The sequence below is a fragment of the Temnothorax nylanderi genome, unplaced genomic scaffold (genome assembly GCF_030848795.1).
Source record: "Temnothorax nylanderi isolate EJ_2023f unplaced genomic scaffold, tnyl_v1.0 TNYL_tig0484_pilon, whole genome shotgun sequence".
In the NCBI taxonomy this organism is placed as follows: domain Eukaryota; kingdom Metazoa; phylum Arthropoda; class Insecta; order Hymenoptera; family Formicidae; genus Temnothorax; species Temnothorax nylanderi.
Window position 1 is genome coordinate 41977 of NW_027249546.1, and position 16559 is coordinate 58535.

General features: G+C 31.8%; 2 protein-coding genes and 1 long non-coding RNA gene across 3 annotated transcripts; 2 read left to right on the top strand and 1 right to left on the bottom strand.

The window, feature by feature from the left end:
- Positions 1-1213: 1213 nt before the first annotated feature.
- Positions 1214-2724, bottom strand: LOC139783267 (uncharacterized). Its single transcript, XR_011721185.1, has 2 exons — positions 2672-2724; positions 1214-2583 (listed from the first exon to the last, which is right to left on the bottom strand). It is a non-coding gene; the product is annotated as an uncharacterized lncRNA (long non-coding RNA).
- LOC139783266 (uncharacterized) lies at positions 2470-6168 on the top strand. The gene is made up of 4 exons (XM_071722417.1): positions 2470-2601; positions 2699-3010; positions 3704-3844; positions 3952-6168. Exons 2-4 carry the CDS (start codon positions 2975-2977, stop codon positions 5122-5124), a joined length of 1350 nt encoding a protein of 449 aa, XP_071578518.1. The 5' UTR covers positions 2470-2601; positions 2699-2974; the 3' UTR covers positions 5125-6168.
- Positions 6169-13090: 6922 nt separating this feature from the next.
- LOC139783256 (speckle-type POZ protein-like) lies at positions 13091-14047 on the top strand. The gene is made up of 2 exons (XM_071722407.1): positions 13091-13791; positions 14038-14047. Exons 1-2 carry the CDS (start codon positions 13091-13093, stop codon positions 14045-14047), a joined length of 711 nt encoding a protein of 236 aa, XP_071578508.1.
- Positions 14048-16559: the final 2512 nt, after the last annotated feature.

Below are 16559 nucleotides of genomic sequence, written 5' to 3' on the forward strand. Positions count from 1 at the left end.
TGTCAACACGTTTAATTTATTGCGCAATAAATTATTTAAATAGGATTCTTATATACATATATATATATATATATATATATATATATATATATAAGCATCAAAATTATATCAATTTAGAAGGACCAAAACTCATGGTCGAAACGTCTTGACAATTAATTGACCAAAACCATGCAATGATCGTATTTTCACAATAAAAAAAAAAATTATAGTCAGTAGGGTCGATTTAAAAAGTCTTTACTGTTAGTCATAACGATTCCGAGAAGCCAATAGATCTATCGTTTCCGCTCGCTGTTGCCAAGGGTTCAAAGTTTCTGGTATATTTTTTGTTCATTTCGAGTATAAAAAATCGCGGGACTTTCTTACGTCGGTCAATCATCAGTCAATTAATTGTCAGTCATTACCTACTTTTGGTCGCGAACAGTCTAAATTACAGTAAACGGAAATGTAACTCTAAAGGCTGATTTATACACGGAGAGAATTTTCTTTTAAAATTTACCCTGAAATCATGGTAGATGTGGGACAACATGTACCACCAAGAATTTTATGCGAGCTATTCTGATTAATATCCACCATAATAAAAAATATTAATATCTATATTACATTAAAATATAAAATATGTTTGATTGATTTTATTAAAATATATCTAGAAAATTTCAATAATTTTTCAAAATTTACCAATCTGCTTGGTAATTTTTATCACGTTGTTTGTAAAATGTCTTTTGTATATTTTAAAAATTCCTTGGTTGCCAAGTTGTCCCAAGTTTGTAGTGAATTTAAGGGTAAAATATAAGAAAAAATTCTCTCCGTGTAGAGGCCGTAATCGTTGATTTAAGCCATAATCTTTAAGAAATTGACCAATCACAGTCGAATGTGAGAAGAACAATCGACTGTGATTGGTCAATTTCTTAAAGATTACGGCTTAAATCAACGGTTACGGCCTCTATAAATCAGCCTTAAACGAATTTGATCCGGGACACTCGCCGTTCGGTCTACCTCTAAATTCTAAACTTCATGTAAATTTTTCTTTTTTCCTTTTGTATATTTAGGCTGTTTAGTAAAGTGACACGTTACGCTTATATCTTAATTTGCATCAGTGTTAGTACGTTCCTACATAACATCTACATAACTCGGCATCATCCATCTTCCTTCCTCACGCGTCACGCAAACAGATATCCCTACTAAAGATAAAAAGAGAAAAGAAACACACACAGGCTGTATTTTCATCATCCGTCATACGACAAGATTTATTATTGAACATTGTTTCAGTCGAGTATATTTAAATATATCTGGACATATTTTTTGATCGTTCTATGAGCCCTTATAATGCAGTGGGTTAATTGATTTTTTACACAGTTTCCAGAGTCAAATTAGTGCAGGATTGGAATAAGCATTTTACATAAATCTGATTGGTTGAAAAGCGTCATAAGATTTTATTTGCTAACTGAAACTGAATAAAGGGACAACCAACCCTTGCGACCCTTTAAATTTTGCTAAATTTCGCTTCCTCATAGAGGAAAATTTAATATGTTACGGTACACCTCATTCACTAATATAAGATACAGTAATTCTGTCCAATGCGTAACAGTTTATAAAATATTAATGTTTAAAATTTGTCGTGTGAGTAATTGTTTTAAAATTCTGCAAAATAAAGTTTATTTATGTACTATAATAATTGTATTATAAATAAGAAAAAAACATAATTATAATGACGTTGCAAAGTAGTACATCACAATTAACAAAAACACATTACATAACAATTAATTAAACTTCAGTGTCGGAACTTTCAATTTGAGCACAATCAATATCATGATCACATTGTATATACGTTTTTGGATGCTATCTATCATAGAAAATAGAAACATTTCAAACACATAATTTAACCGAGCGCATTTTATGAATGCATCTTCGCTTTGTATAAGCATAATTTATTTATCATTGATATTAAAAAAAATACATATTTTGAACATTAATATTTAATAAACTATTGCGCATTGGACAGAGTTACTATAAGTATCTTGTATTAGTTAATGAATGGAGTGTACTCTGTAACATATTAAAAATTTAGCAAAATTTGAGGGATTAAAGGATGGTTGTCCCCTTAATTGTAAGTCATAAATCAAAAAGAATCCTATGACAAGCAGATTACTGTATTGAGATTGAGAGTAACCGTAAAAAAATTTCTGTCACATGTGTCACGTGTGTGTGTCACGTAAATACGTGGCTCTCTTTGTCGAGCTCCACGTGTGAAGCTTGCTCAGTCTGGACCCCGCGTTCCTGTCGGCCATCCCCGGGCTGTGCGCTGTGCGTGTCATTGAGCGTCTGCCTACCACCGTCGGCGTCCTTTCGCGACTGACCAGCCGGCTGCAGCGATATCCTCCTCGGGGTGATGCTTTGCTGGCCGCTTAACCTCAAAAACGTCTTTCGCTGACTGTTCTGCTGGCTCAGCAGGCGAATCGACTGGTCGAGGTTCTCCTTGACGTCGGTTAACGAATCCATCTTCCACCTGGACAACCGCAGCCAACGCGGTTCGACAAGAAATCTCGGCTCGGCGTTGAAAGTTGAAAGTTGAAAACGCCACGTGACCTACAAACAAATACGCCGGTAATACGCGCGCCTCTACCTCGATCGCTAATCGCTAGTTCAGTTAAAACTTTAAAACGAACAGGCTTACTTATTTTATAATTTTATGGATGAGCAGAGGTTCGAATCTACACGAGGCAGTGGCCATGTTCGTTTGTTCATTCGCATTATCTCTCGGATTATCTCGACGTTATATTCGCAGTAGCTTGGAAACTTGATTTGACAAAAGGAAATAAAGGAAATCAGTTGCCACGTCTGTACTACATACACGCATTTGTCTAATAAATGCTATTATCTGGACGGTGTTGGAATATTAGCATATCATTAGAAAAACGCAAGATCTTAAGTGTGACTGATCAAGATTCAGCGGAAAAGCAAATACGCATAAGCAAATATGGCATTTAATAAGCCAGTGCTCAAGGCAAATCGAGTAAGTTTTTAACAGTTTTTTTCTCAACTTCGTTGACTACTGTTTTATTAGAACGTTAGGAAACACATAAAACATTGATGTGTAACAAATTAATTATGACATTTCCTAAAGCAACAATTCCACGCATTCTACATAGCAAAGAAAATGCATAAATTCATACACGTATCAAATCACCTTTCTACTAGCATGTGTAATTTGAATACAATTAAAAATTATTAATGCAAAGAGTCTACTTCACATGCATCCATTACTTTTATCAGAATTCAAGGATAGAATCCTGTTTATATGTAATAGATGTAAAAAGCATTTTAAAAATTGAACTTATACATACATATGTATATCAAAATAGCAAGAAAGAAGTTTAGTAATCATTCTTGAAATTTGACATAAAATGGCTATTTACTTATTCAATTCTTTTTTTTGTGGTTGTTTAACATAAAATGTTATTTTTATTTAAAGAAAGATATATTAAAGTTGTCCCTAAAATTTCTACGTATTTTAATTTAAATCCAATTTCAAGTGACTTTTATCTATACATCTATACATGATGTATAAGCGTTATTACATGTTAGAATATTTGTTTGAAATTTAATCTATTTTATTATAAAAAGCATAGCGACTTTGAGGATATTTTGATGTGTGTGTGTTGATCACATTTTCATCATTTATAATAAGTAAGTTAATTATTTCCAGATGTCGTCGAGGTCTAAAGGAATGAAACATGAGAATACTGACAATGAGATTGTCCCGAAAAAGGAGCAAACAGTATCTTCAACATTTGTCGAGCCATTTGTAGATTCGTATACCAAGAGCTATTGTGAAACACGATTTAAAGTAATATTTGTTTGAAATTTAATCTATTTTATTATAAAAAGCGACTTTGAGGATATTTTGATGTTGATCACATTTTCATCATTTATAAGTAAGTTAATTATTTCCAGATGTGGTCTAAAGAAATGAAACATGATAATTATACTGACAATAAGATTGTCCCGAAAAAGGAGCAGTCAATATCTTCATCATTTTTACCTTCGTATACCAAGAGCTATTCTCAAACACGATTTGAAGTGACTACGTCTACGTCTGACTATACATGGAAAATTGATCAATTTGGGCGTCTCGCTGCAATCGTAGATACATTAAATTCTCCACCATTTGGTGGAGTAAACAACCGATACAAGATTCAAATGAATATTTCACGTCAAGATTTGCTATGTGCAATACGGATTTCAATACGTACTAATACAGCATTTAGCGGTTCATGTACTACTACTATAATGCATCCGCCTGAAACAGTCTTAGCGTCAAGATCGATTTCGTGTCGTATATCGGATATGACATTGTTAATTGATGTCTCGGATGATTCGTACATTTCTACAGAGACGTTTGTAATACATTGCAAGATTGAACATTTTCATCTACTGACAAGTAACACTATACACATGGATTTACAATTACAACCACCACCCTCAACGGTAAGAGATAAAGAGATAAAACTTTCTGAAAACCCAACTTTTGATTTCCAGTCTGAGAATGAAAAATCAATCAAATTTATAATAGGAGAAGAACAGTATGTTATATCAAAAAAATTGTTGTGCGACACCAACAGTAGTTATTTTAAGTATATGTGCCTTACACATAAGAAAAAAGAAAAAGATATGACGAATGAATTAGTAACGGATAATGAGGTAGAATCTTTTAAACAGGTTTTATTGTATATTACAACTGGCTTAATAGAACAACCTTATTATAATCCGCTTAAAGATTTATTAATAGCAGCTGATAAGTATGATGTACCAAGTTTAAAATTAACGTGTGAACATTATTTGCTACACCGTATTACCATTTACAATGCTATGGAACTTATACAGCTTGCGTTGTCATCTAATGCAAAATATTTAGAAACACATTCGGCAACTTTTATTAAATTTCACATGAAAGAAATTAGGGACACTATAGCATTTAAAAGTCTATCGCAAGAAGATTTAAATAAGATAATGGAATTGATTGAGAAAAGTAAATTTGAAGTCAGCACTGATCAATTATCTTTGTCACCATTTAATTTGTCACCAGTGGTTTTGCCATCACCTAAGAAATCTAATTATAATTATTAACTTTTATATGTATAAGAATTTATATACAAATAAGTATTAATATGGATAAAAAATAATTCATTTTTTGATTTTAATGTACGAATGAAATTTATTATTAATTATATTTAATGTAGGTTAGTTATAATTTTCTTAAGTTTACAGGTTGCTCTAGAACAAAAGAAAATAAGAAAATATGAATCTTTACAAACTTGTGTTATCCATAAATGTTTTATTTAATTTTATCCGTACTATATTTTCTTAAAATTTCCAATCGTTCTATAGATCATCCTGTGTATATATTATAGTGTCAGAATCTTTTTTTTTAGGTGCTCCCTTTTTCAACGAATAAGTTATTTTTTAAGTTATTTTTTAAATTTAAACTTAATTTTCGTTTTTTAATGTTTATCGTAATTATACATTTTCGATATTGTCATTAATTGAGGTTCAATAAAATGTGATTACATTAAAACAGAATCAAATTCATAATTATTCCTTAATATACATATGTAGAGAGAAAACTTAATTTTATTTATTTTCTAACAGTTCATTTATCTTTATTTCTAATTTAGAGACATGCGATGTTGCGGTACAAATTAGGTATAGAGTTATTCGATTTAATAGAAATATACTGTCTAATCATCGATAGATGGAAGAAAGTGCTTCGCAAAAATTACAAATGGGAATTAAATTTTATAACTTATTTCGAAATCTAGAGATTGGTTTAAAATTAAAAATGGGACAAATATGATTTTTTTAGTTAATTTAGTATCTCTTGTTAATCTAGAAGTTTCTGTGCTTAATTCGAAATGAAACTTTATATTGCAATGTTGCTTTGGGAGAAGGTAATTTGAAAGTAAAGGGCAAGGTAAAGTGTATACTATGAAACCAGAATTTTGTAACCGGGTAGAAGAAATATTTATTCATAAATAATAATATTATTGAAATATAATGTCGGATCTGTCAGGTAAAGTGAGAATTTAATGTATTTTATTTAATATATTTTATATAAATATATAATCTATATCTATATAATAAAGAAGTTTCTGATATACCCTTCATCACGAACCCATTTGTTCTTTCATTATTTTCCTAGCATATTTTAGCAATTAACAGTTATTATTGCATAAATAAGGTAGTCGACTCATTAATTATTACAGTAGAACTTGACTGCGCGAAACTTCAAAAAGATATTCTAGTATTTTGAAGTTAGTCTCATTGTGTGTGTCAGTGAAAACAGTCGTGAATTATAAAAGTTCTTCATGTAAATCTAATTTTAGGTCCTTGTTGCATCTAAGTATCTTAAGTTATACCTAAAGTAAATTAATTATAATAAAGAATCATTAAGCTAATTTTTCTGCTGAACGTATATATTATAAAGGGTGCATTCCTAAGTTTGTTAATAATATTGAAAATTCATAATTTACTTTTACGTATGCTATAGATTTTCAGTACCGTCAGTACATTTCAGAATACGCCTAACAAACGAATAAGGTTTTTAAACGCTATGTGACAAAAGAAAGATAGGTACAGAGATGCCAGATCTCATGGCGCCTGCGGGCCCGCCGTAACATGGGGGAAGGGATACCCTCTAAGGCCCAGTTTCACAAGTGTCGGTTAACTTTTAATCTTAGATTAACTCACTCTTCGTCTCTTTCTAAGGGGGGCGTTCTAACGTCCCCCTTAGAAAGAGACGAAGAGTGAGTTAATCTAAGATTAAAAGTTAACCGACACTTGTGAAACTGGGCCTAAAAGAGCCACGCATGTATACTGGGGAGTGGGGACTGCCACGTCTGCCACATTTATTTGTTCATTATTTATCTCGCATCGCCTGCAGTAGCTTGGAGATTTGATAAATTCATTCGAATACTTATTACCGATCAAGCATGTCATTAGAGAAACGTGAGATCTTGAGTTCAACTGATCAAGATTCAGCGGAAAAGCAAGTACACACAATGGAAGAAAAGCAAGTAAGTTCTTAACAGTTCTTTTCTCAACTTCATTGATTATGTGTTATTAGAACGTTAGAAAGCACATAAGATTTTGTATAAACGAATCGATAGATTAATGACACTTCCTGAAGCGACAATACCATACATTCTGCATAACAAAGAAAATTCATAAACATTCATATCAAATTTATTTTCTACTAACATGTGTAATTTGAATGCAATTAAAAAATTTAATGCAAAAAAACACTACATCAGACGAATCCATTACGTTTATCAGAATTTAAGATAGAATTCTATTTATATGTAAAAAAATACTTAAAAAATTGGACTTATTCATATATAAATATATATATATCTCAAAGTGCGTGTGTGTGTGTGTGTGTGTGTGTGTGTGTGCGTGTGCGTGTGTGTGTGTGCGTGCGTGTGTGTGTGTGTGTGTGCGTGTGCGTGTGCGTGCGTGCGTGTGTGTCTCCTTAAATTTAATAGAATTCATAGATCGTGTAAGACTTACAATTAGGCAAATAAGTAATTCACTAATTATTCTTAAAATTTGACGCAAAATTATGACAAAACTTTTTATTTAAGAAATCGATTGTCATCAACGAAAATAGCGGTGTTTAAGTTTTCTTCTACAATTTGGCAATTTATTCAACTTTTTTTATTGTCTAATAAAAATATTATTTTTATTTAAAAGAGACAATTAAATATAGGATGTTGTTTGAAATTCAATCTCTTTTATTAAAAGGCATAGAAATTTTTAGGACATTTTGATGTTCGTTCTTTTTTCATCATTTATAATTAAGTAAGTTAATTATTTTCAGATTTCTGACAAAGAAGTTGAGATTATCCCTAGTGAGAATACTCTGGAAAAGAAACAGACAGTATCTTCGCCATTTTTACCTTCGTATATCAAGAGCTATTCTCAGACAGATATTGAATCTACTATATTTGATCATACATGGACAATTAAACAATATAAGCGTTTTTCTACGATCAAACATATGATTCCGTCGTTTCCAGAAATAGGTCAATGCGAGATTCTAATGAATGTTTTACGTGATGATAGTTCATCGATTGAGGGAATAAAATTGAATATACTTACTAATAATTCATTTCATGGTTCATGTACCACTACTATAATGCGATGGTCTGGAGAACCTGTATCATCAAAATCCATTTCAGATCATATATCGAATATGACATTGTTAATTGAGTTGACAACACAGGACCTTAATCTTGGAAATACTCTTGTAATAAATTGCAAGTTTGAAATTTTTTGTAATCTGATAAATAAAACTATACGTATGAATTTACTGCCATCGTCAACAAAACTTTCAAAAGATGTGACATATTTTAAAGACCCGAGCTTTGATAAGTTTGCGTATAAAGATGAGGAATCAATCAAATTTATAGTAGGAGAACAAAAATATGTTATATCATCAGAATTGTTGCGGTCCACCAACAGTAGTTACTTTAAGAGTATCTGCCTTACACATGATGGACAGGAAAAAGATATGACAGATGAATTAGTAACGTATGAAGAGGTAGAATCTTTTAAACGTATTTTATTATATATTATAACTGGCTCAATAGAACAACGTTATTATGACTATTATGACGCGCTTAAAGATTTATTAACAGCAGCTGATAAATATGATGTAGCAACTTTAAAATTAACGTGTGAACATTATTTGCTACACTTTATTACTATTAACAATGCTATGGAACTTATACAGCTTGCGTTGTTGTCTAATGCAAAATTTTTGGGAACACATTCAGCAACTTTTATTAAATTTCACATAGAAGAGATTAGGAATACTGAACAATTTCGAACACTACCACAAGAGAATTTAATTAAGATAATGGAATTGATTGAGAAAAGTAAATTACCTGAAGACAGTACTCATCATTCTTTGTTACCGTTTAAGGCAGATAAGGAACTTGCAATATTTGCAAATATTAAAATGCAATATTGCATGTAATATTGCAGTCCTAAATTCATAGAATATGATAAAGATATTTTTCTTATTTAATTAGGATATTTTTTCTTTGCTACATATTCTAGCTTTTAACTTTTGTACAAAGTGTTTCTGAAAGAGCGCCCATTAATTACATAGCGCTATTTTTCGTCAAAAATTGAATCGAAGAAATCTGAACCATTTTTTTTCTATAATCCATAATTCTAATGCATAATTTATACAGCAGTAATTATTGACTAAAGTCAATTCAATTAGCACCATTCTTTAACCGAGCGTACGCTCACTGACGTACTGATTCATAATTTTTCAACTCAATTTTTGATAAGAAATAGCGTTATGTAATTATTGGGCATTCTTTAAGAAACACTGTGTGAGAATTTATATTCAAATAAGTATTAATACAAATTAAAAATAATTCGTTTTTTTTTTAGTTTTGATGTACGAATGAAACTATTATTAATTATACTTACAATTAGTGTAGTTTAATTATAAGTTTATCAAGTTTACAGGTTGAGTTAAACAAAAAGAAATAAGAATCCTTACAAGCCTATGTAATAAATGTTTTACTTATTTTTATCAGTACTCTATCTCTATCTTATTAAAATTTTCAGTCGTTCTGTAGATCATCCTGTGTACTATAGTATCAGAATCCTTAACAGCTATTTTTTTCACTGAGCAAATTATTTTTCGTAAATTTAAACTTGATTTTTGTTCTTTTATGTTTATCGCAATTATATGTTTTTGATGTTGTCATTGATTGACGTTCAATAAAATGTGATTTATTTGAAAAAATCAAATTCATAATTATTCCTTAATATATGTAAATAAAAAATAAATAAACTTATATTTTATTATTTATTTTTGTACCAGTTTATTTATCTTTATTTCTAATTCAGAGACGTATAGCCGTCGTGGTTGTCCTCTTCGGCCGCCATTCAACGCTCAGCTCAGAACTGGCACGGACTAGGGGAATCCGACTGTCTAATTAAAACAAAGCATTGCGATGGCCCTCGCGGGTGTTGACGCAATGTGATTTCTGCCCAGTGCTCTTCAGCGAATTACATACACACTGATGTTGAGCGAATTACATACACACACACACACACACACACACACACACACAGATGCTCGATTTAATAGAAATATACAATTCGATCACCTGGAGATGAAAGAAAATTCTTCACAAAAATTTATAAATCGGCTAATTTGAGTTAAATTTAATAAATTCAACAAATTTGAGTCAAATTTAATAACTCATTATCTCGAAATGTAAACATTTCGTTGTATGTAAATTTACATTTTGAAATAAGTGTGCAAAACTTTAAAAAAGTATTCTTATATTTTTAATTTAATCTCACGATCAGCGAAAATAGTCGTGTTATAAAAGTTTTTCGTTTAGATCTAGCATTTGATTATCAGCTCCTTTCGGCAACTGCAAATTTTATACCAAATTTTTCACCGGAAGAAATATTTACTGTTTTTAGCAATGATAAATGAGTTGATCATTTTCAGATTTTTCGAATAAAAATAAAAATATTTGAGATTGCGATAGCTTGAAAATAGCAGGCGTTGTGACATTTTATCGATTTTCTTCTCAACGCTTGTTATCATAACGAAACTTGAGCTGTTCTCGGGGCTCCTTCGGCAATTGATAATTTAAACGCGTGATGATTTCAAACGTAATCAAGACGGGACCAAACGTAAGCTGCTATCTCGCTGTGTTCGCGAAATTAGTCATAACAAATCGAATAGTAACATTTACTTCGCCAGTGAATAATTAACAGTAAAGACTTTTAATCGAACTTACTTTGACCAAAACCATGCAATGATCGTATTGTCACAATAAAAAAAATTATAGTCAGTATATGGGTCGATTTAAAAAGTTTTTACTGTTAGTCATAACGATTCCGAGAAAACAATAGATCTATCGTTTCCGCTCCCTGTCGTCAAGGGTTCAAAGTTTCTAGTATATTTTTTGTTCATTTCGAGTATAAAACGCGGGACTTTCTTACGTCGGTCAATCATCAATCAATTAATTGTCGTCAGTCATTATCTACTTTTGGTCGCGAACAGTCTAAATTACAGTAACTCTAAATGTAACTAAATGAATTCGATCCGGGACACTCGCCGTTCGGTCTACCTCTAATTTCTCAACTTCGTGTAAAATTATTTTCTTTTTTCCCTTTTGTATATTTCGGCTGTTTAGTAAAGTGACGCGTCACGCTTGTATCTTTGCATCAGTGTCAGTATATGTTTTCTACATAACATCTACGTAACTCCAGCAGTCTAGCTTTTTTTCTTACGCGTCACGCGAACAGATATCCTTACTAAAGATAAAATTAAAGAGAAAAGAAACACACACACAGGTTGCATTTTCATTTTCATCGTCCGTCGTACGACAAGATTTATTATTGAACATGGTTTTAGTCAAGTATATTTAAATATACCTGGACATATTTTGTGCTCCATGGAGCCTTTATAAAGCAGTGGATTGATTTCTACACAGTTTCCAGAGCCAAATTAGTGCAGGATTCAATTAAGCATTTTACATAAATCTGATTGGTTGAAAAGCGTCATAACGTTTTATTTGCTTACTGAAACTGGATAAGGGAACAACCAACTCTTGACCCCTTGAATTTTGCTAAACTTTTAATATGTTACAGTACACCCCATTCACTAATATAAGGTACAGTAATTCTGCCCAATGCGCAATAGTTTATTAATGTTTAAAATTTGTCGTGTGCGTTTTAAAATCCTGCAAAATAAAGTTTTATTTATGTACTATAATTATGTATTATAAATAATAAGAATAGAATTATAATGACATTGCAAAGTAGTACATCACAATTAACAAAAATACAATACATAACAATTAATTAATCTTCAGTGTCGAAACTTTCAATTTGAGCACAATCAATATTAATGATATCACATTGTTTATACGTTTTTAGATGCTATCTATCATAGAAACATTTTTCAAACACATAATTTAACCAAGCGCATTTTATGAATGCAACTTCTTTGCATAAGCATGATTTATTTATCATTGATATCGAAAAAAGTATTTTAAACATTAATAATTCGTATTATCTCTCGCATCATCTTGATAGCCGTTGCACAATGCTAGGCGATAGCGATAGCGATAGCAATAGGCCTGTTCGTTTTCGCTGCACTTCTCGAACTAGTACAATATATGTTAGAATAAAAGAAAATATATTTGTTTCAATCTTACTTATTGCATTAGTTCAGAAGTGCAGCGAAAACGAACAGGCCTAATAGCATTAAAATATAATCTAAATATATGGTAGACTCGAAACATTAATTTTTAATAAAATTAGCTGGAAACGCGCGTCTCAGAAAAAATCTGAACGCTGATTGGTTGGCTACAAGGCAATAGATACAGAATTCCAACTCATCGGAAATTTGTCGCTATCGCTATCGCTATTGCTATCGCCCAGCATTGTGCATCCAGCTTGACGTTATATGACGTTATATATTCGCAGCAGCTATGCCATTATCTGGAAGGTGTTGGAATGTTACCGAAGCATACCATTAGAGAAACGCAAGAGTTTAAGTTTGACTGATTTTAAATGGCTCTTATGTGAGCGTATAAGCGTATTACATGTTATTGTAATATTTGTTTGAAATTCAATCTATTTTATTATAAAAAGTATAGAGACCTTTTCAAGATATTTTGATGTTGATTATTTTTATTATTCATAAGTAAGTTAATTATTTCCAGTTGTGGAGATCTGAAGAAGATAAAAATACCTATACTGAGACGAAAATGGAACAGAAAGTATTTTCATTATTTTTACCTTCATATATCAAGAGCTATTCTCAAACAACGTTTGAAGTGACTACATCTGATTATACATGGAAAATTGATCAATTTGGACGTCTCTCTGTAATCGTAGATACATTAAATTCTCCACCATTTGGAGAAAACAACCAATACAAGATTCAAATGAATATTTCACGTCAAGATTTGCTATGTGCAATACGAATTTCAATACGTACTGATACAGCATTTAGCGGTTCATGTACTATACTACCATAATGCATCCGCCTGAAACAGTTTTATCATCAAGATCGATTTCGTGTCTTATATCGGATATGACATTGTTAATTGATGTCTCGGATGATTCGTACATTTCTACAGAGGCATTTATAATACATTGCAAAATTGAAAATTTTCATCAATTGATAAATAATACTATACACATGAATTTACAACCATCTGCACCGGTATTTAAAGAGGTAAACTCTCTTGAAGACTCAACTTTTGAATTTGAGTCTGATAAATCAATTAAATTTATAGTAGGAGAAGAACAGTATGTTATATCAAAAAAATTGTTGTGCGACACCAACAGTAGCTACTTCAAAATTATCTGTCTTACACACGATGGAAAGGAAAAAGATATGACAAATGAATTAGCAACGGATAATGAGTTACAAACTTTTAAACAGATTTTAGTATTTATTTTAACTGGCTCAGTAGAACAATGTGATTATGATATGCTTAAAAAGTTGTTAACAGCAGCTGATAAATACGATGTACCGACTTTAAAATTAACGTGTGAACATTATTTGCTACGCTATATTACGATTAAAAATGCTGTGGAATTTATACAGCTTGCGTTGTCGTCTAATGCCAAATTTTTAGAAACGCATTCGACAACTTTTATTAAATTTCACATAAAAGAAATTACAAATACTAAAGAATTTCGAAGTTTGTCGCAAGAAGATTTAAATAAAAGGTATTGGAATTGATTGAGAAACGTGAAACGTTTGAAAATTGCACAATTCAATCCTTTTCGTCACCACCTAAGACACATAAGAAATCTAATTATAATTATTAACTTTTATATGTATAAGAATTTATATGCAAATAAGTATTTATGGATTAAAAATAATTCGTTTTTTGAGTTTTGATGTACGAAAGAAACTATTATTAATTGTACTTAACGTAGTTTAGTTATAATTTTCTGAATTTGATTTTACAGGTTGACCTAAAACAAAAATAAATAAGAATCTTTATAAGCCTACGTTATCTATAAACGTTTTACTTATTTTTATCAGTACTGTATCTTATTAAAAATTTTCAATCGTTTTTTTTAGATCATCCTGTGTACATATTACGGTGTCGGAATCTTTAGCAAATCTTAGCTACCTTTTTCAACGAGCAAGTTATTTTTCATAAATTTAAACTTGATTTATGTCCTTTAATGTTTATCGTAATTATAATTATACGTTTTTGATATTGTTATTAATTCGCGTTCAATAAAGTGCGACTAAATCGGAACATAATCAAATTTATAATTATTTCTTAATACATGTAGATAAAAAATCAATAACTTGTGTTTCGTTATTTGTTTATTTTTCTACCAGTTTATTTATCTTTATTTCTTATTCAAAGGCATGTATGATATTGAGCAATTTATGTATAGATATATTCAATTTAATACAAATATACGGTCCGATCATCTGCAGATAGAAGAAGAGAATTCCCTGCAGGGGAACAAAAGGAGAGAGAGAGCTTACGCGTTCGCGAGAGAGGGAGAGAGAGAGGAACGACCGACGCGGCGTCGGCGACGGCGGCGGCGGCGACGTCGACGACGACGACGACGGTCGCGTGGTATCGATTCGTGGCCGTGGAAAGCCGGCGGCGAGGCGGCCCAGAGAGAGCTTTTTTTTCGCTCTCTCCCTCCCTCCCCCGCGTATCCTCCTTTTCCTTCCCCTCCGCGAACAACACGTTTAAATATCCCGTCTACGCTTCGAGTGAGCGAACGCGCTCTCCGTTCGCGCTCCGAGGGGGGTGTACCGCGTGTATCGCGTGTACTACGAGATCGTTTCGGAGTACTCTACTCCCTCCTCTCCCGCCCCCTGGCGTGTATTTAAGAAAAATTTGAATTAAATTTGATAACTCATCATTATTTCTTTCTTAAAATCTAGATTTGTTATGAAAATAAACGAAACGTAACCTTTTTGGTTAAATTTGTATCTTTTATTAATCTAGTTTCTGCGTTTAATTCGAAATGAAATTTTATATTATCATATATTTAGGAGAAAATAATTTGAAAGAGTAAAGGATAAGGCAAAGTGTGAACATTTAGAGCTCTGTAACTCGGTAGAAGAAATTTATTTCCAAACAATATGAGCCTTTATAAAGCAGTGGATTAATTGGATTTTTACACAGTTTTCAGAGTCAGATCAGTGCAGAATTCGGATAAGGGTTGTACACAAATCTGATTGATGAAAAGCGTTATAATATTTTATTTGTTTAGTGCAACTGACAATGAATTTATTAATTCGTGTGATGTCATCACAATTTACACGAGAGTTTAACAAGAAATTACATATGCAAACTGAATTCGGGTTTCATGTCGAATTATGTTTGGTAAAACTTCAGATTAAGGGGGACCTTACCGATTTCAATGACCTTGATATATGTTGTCAAGGTCATGACCCCGAGTGACCTTTAGAAGGTTTCCATACTTTTTTTGTTAATAATTTTTTAATGAGCGACGGCTAAACCTTCTGAAGGTCTCTCGGGGTCATGACCTTTACAACATATATCAAGGTCATTGAAATCGGTGAGGTCGCTTTTAATCTGAAGTTTTACCTTATGTTTTTTTATGAAATCTCAGAGGGAGGAATCCTTGTATACGAATTGCTCCATTGAGTCTTCAGTTCTTTGTTGGATTTAAAGTAAATCAGTCATATGGAATCATTGAGCTGATTTTTCTGCTGAACGTAGCTTATAAAGGGTGCACTCCGAAATGTATTAACAGTATTGAAAATCCATAATTTACATTACGTACGCTTATAAATTTTTAGTACCGTCAGTACATTCGGAATATATTAACCCAACAACAAATTAAGGTCCCTAAACGTTATGTGACAAAAGAAAGCATCGGTGCTATCGGTTGCCGCCATGCCCGCCATCGCCGGCATCACTGCAGCCAGTGCAGCAATATTGCGTGATATTGCAGTGAGTGACTGCGTCTGCGTTGTCCGCGTTCATTTGTTGATTCTCATCTTTTTTCACATCACAGATTAACGTTGTATTAGCAACAGACAACAGCTTGAGAACTCGATTTGATAAAAGGAAATCAGAGAGATCAGTTGCCAAATCTTATTATACACGCATTAATCTAATATCATCATCTAGAGTATCTAGACAGTGCTCGAATATTATCGTAGATATTGATAAAGAAACGCAAGATTTTGGTTCGACTGATTAAGATTCAGCGGAAAAGTAAGTACGCATAATGGCAAATCGACTAAAGTTCTTAACAGTTTTTTTCTCAACTTTATTGACTACGCGTTGTTAGAACATTAGAAAACATATAAGACTTGTTGAAGTATAACGAATTAATCATGAAATTTCCTAAAGCGTCAATTCTATGCATTCTACTACATAGCAAAGAAAATGCATAAATTCATACACGTATCAAATCTATTTTCTAATAAAGGTAAAATTTCAGTGCAATTATTTATTAATCAGTAAAATTATTAATGCAAA

What these genes read in the sequence shown, in the direction of transcription:
- LOC139783266 (XM_071722417.1), top strand. Translation starts at nt 2,975, where the DNA reads ATGGCATTTAATAAGCCAGTGCTCAAGGCAAATCGA. An exon ending in CAGTGCTCAAGGCAAATCGA is followed by an intron (nt 3,011 to 3,703) that starts GTAAGTTTTTAA and finishes AATTATTTCCAG; the next exon opens with ATGTCGTCGAGGTCTAAAGG. An exon ending in ATTGTGAAACACGATTTAAA is followed by an intron (nt 3,845 to 3,951) that starts GTAATATTTGTT and finishes AATTATTTCCAG; the next exon opens with ATGTGGTCTAAAGAAATGAA.
- LOC139783256 (XM_071722407.1), top strand. Translation starts at nt 13,091, where the DNA reads ATGCATCCGCCTGAAACAGTTTTATCATCAAGATCGATTTCGTGTCTT.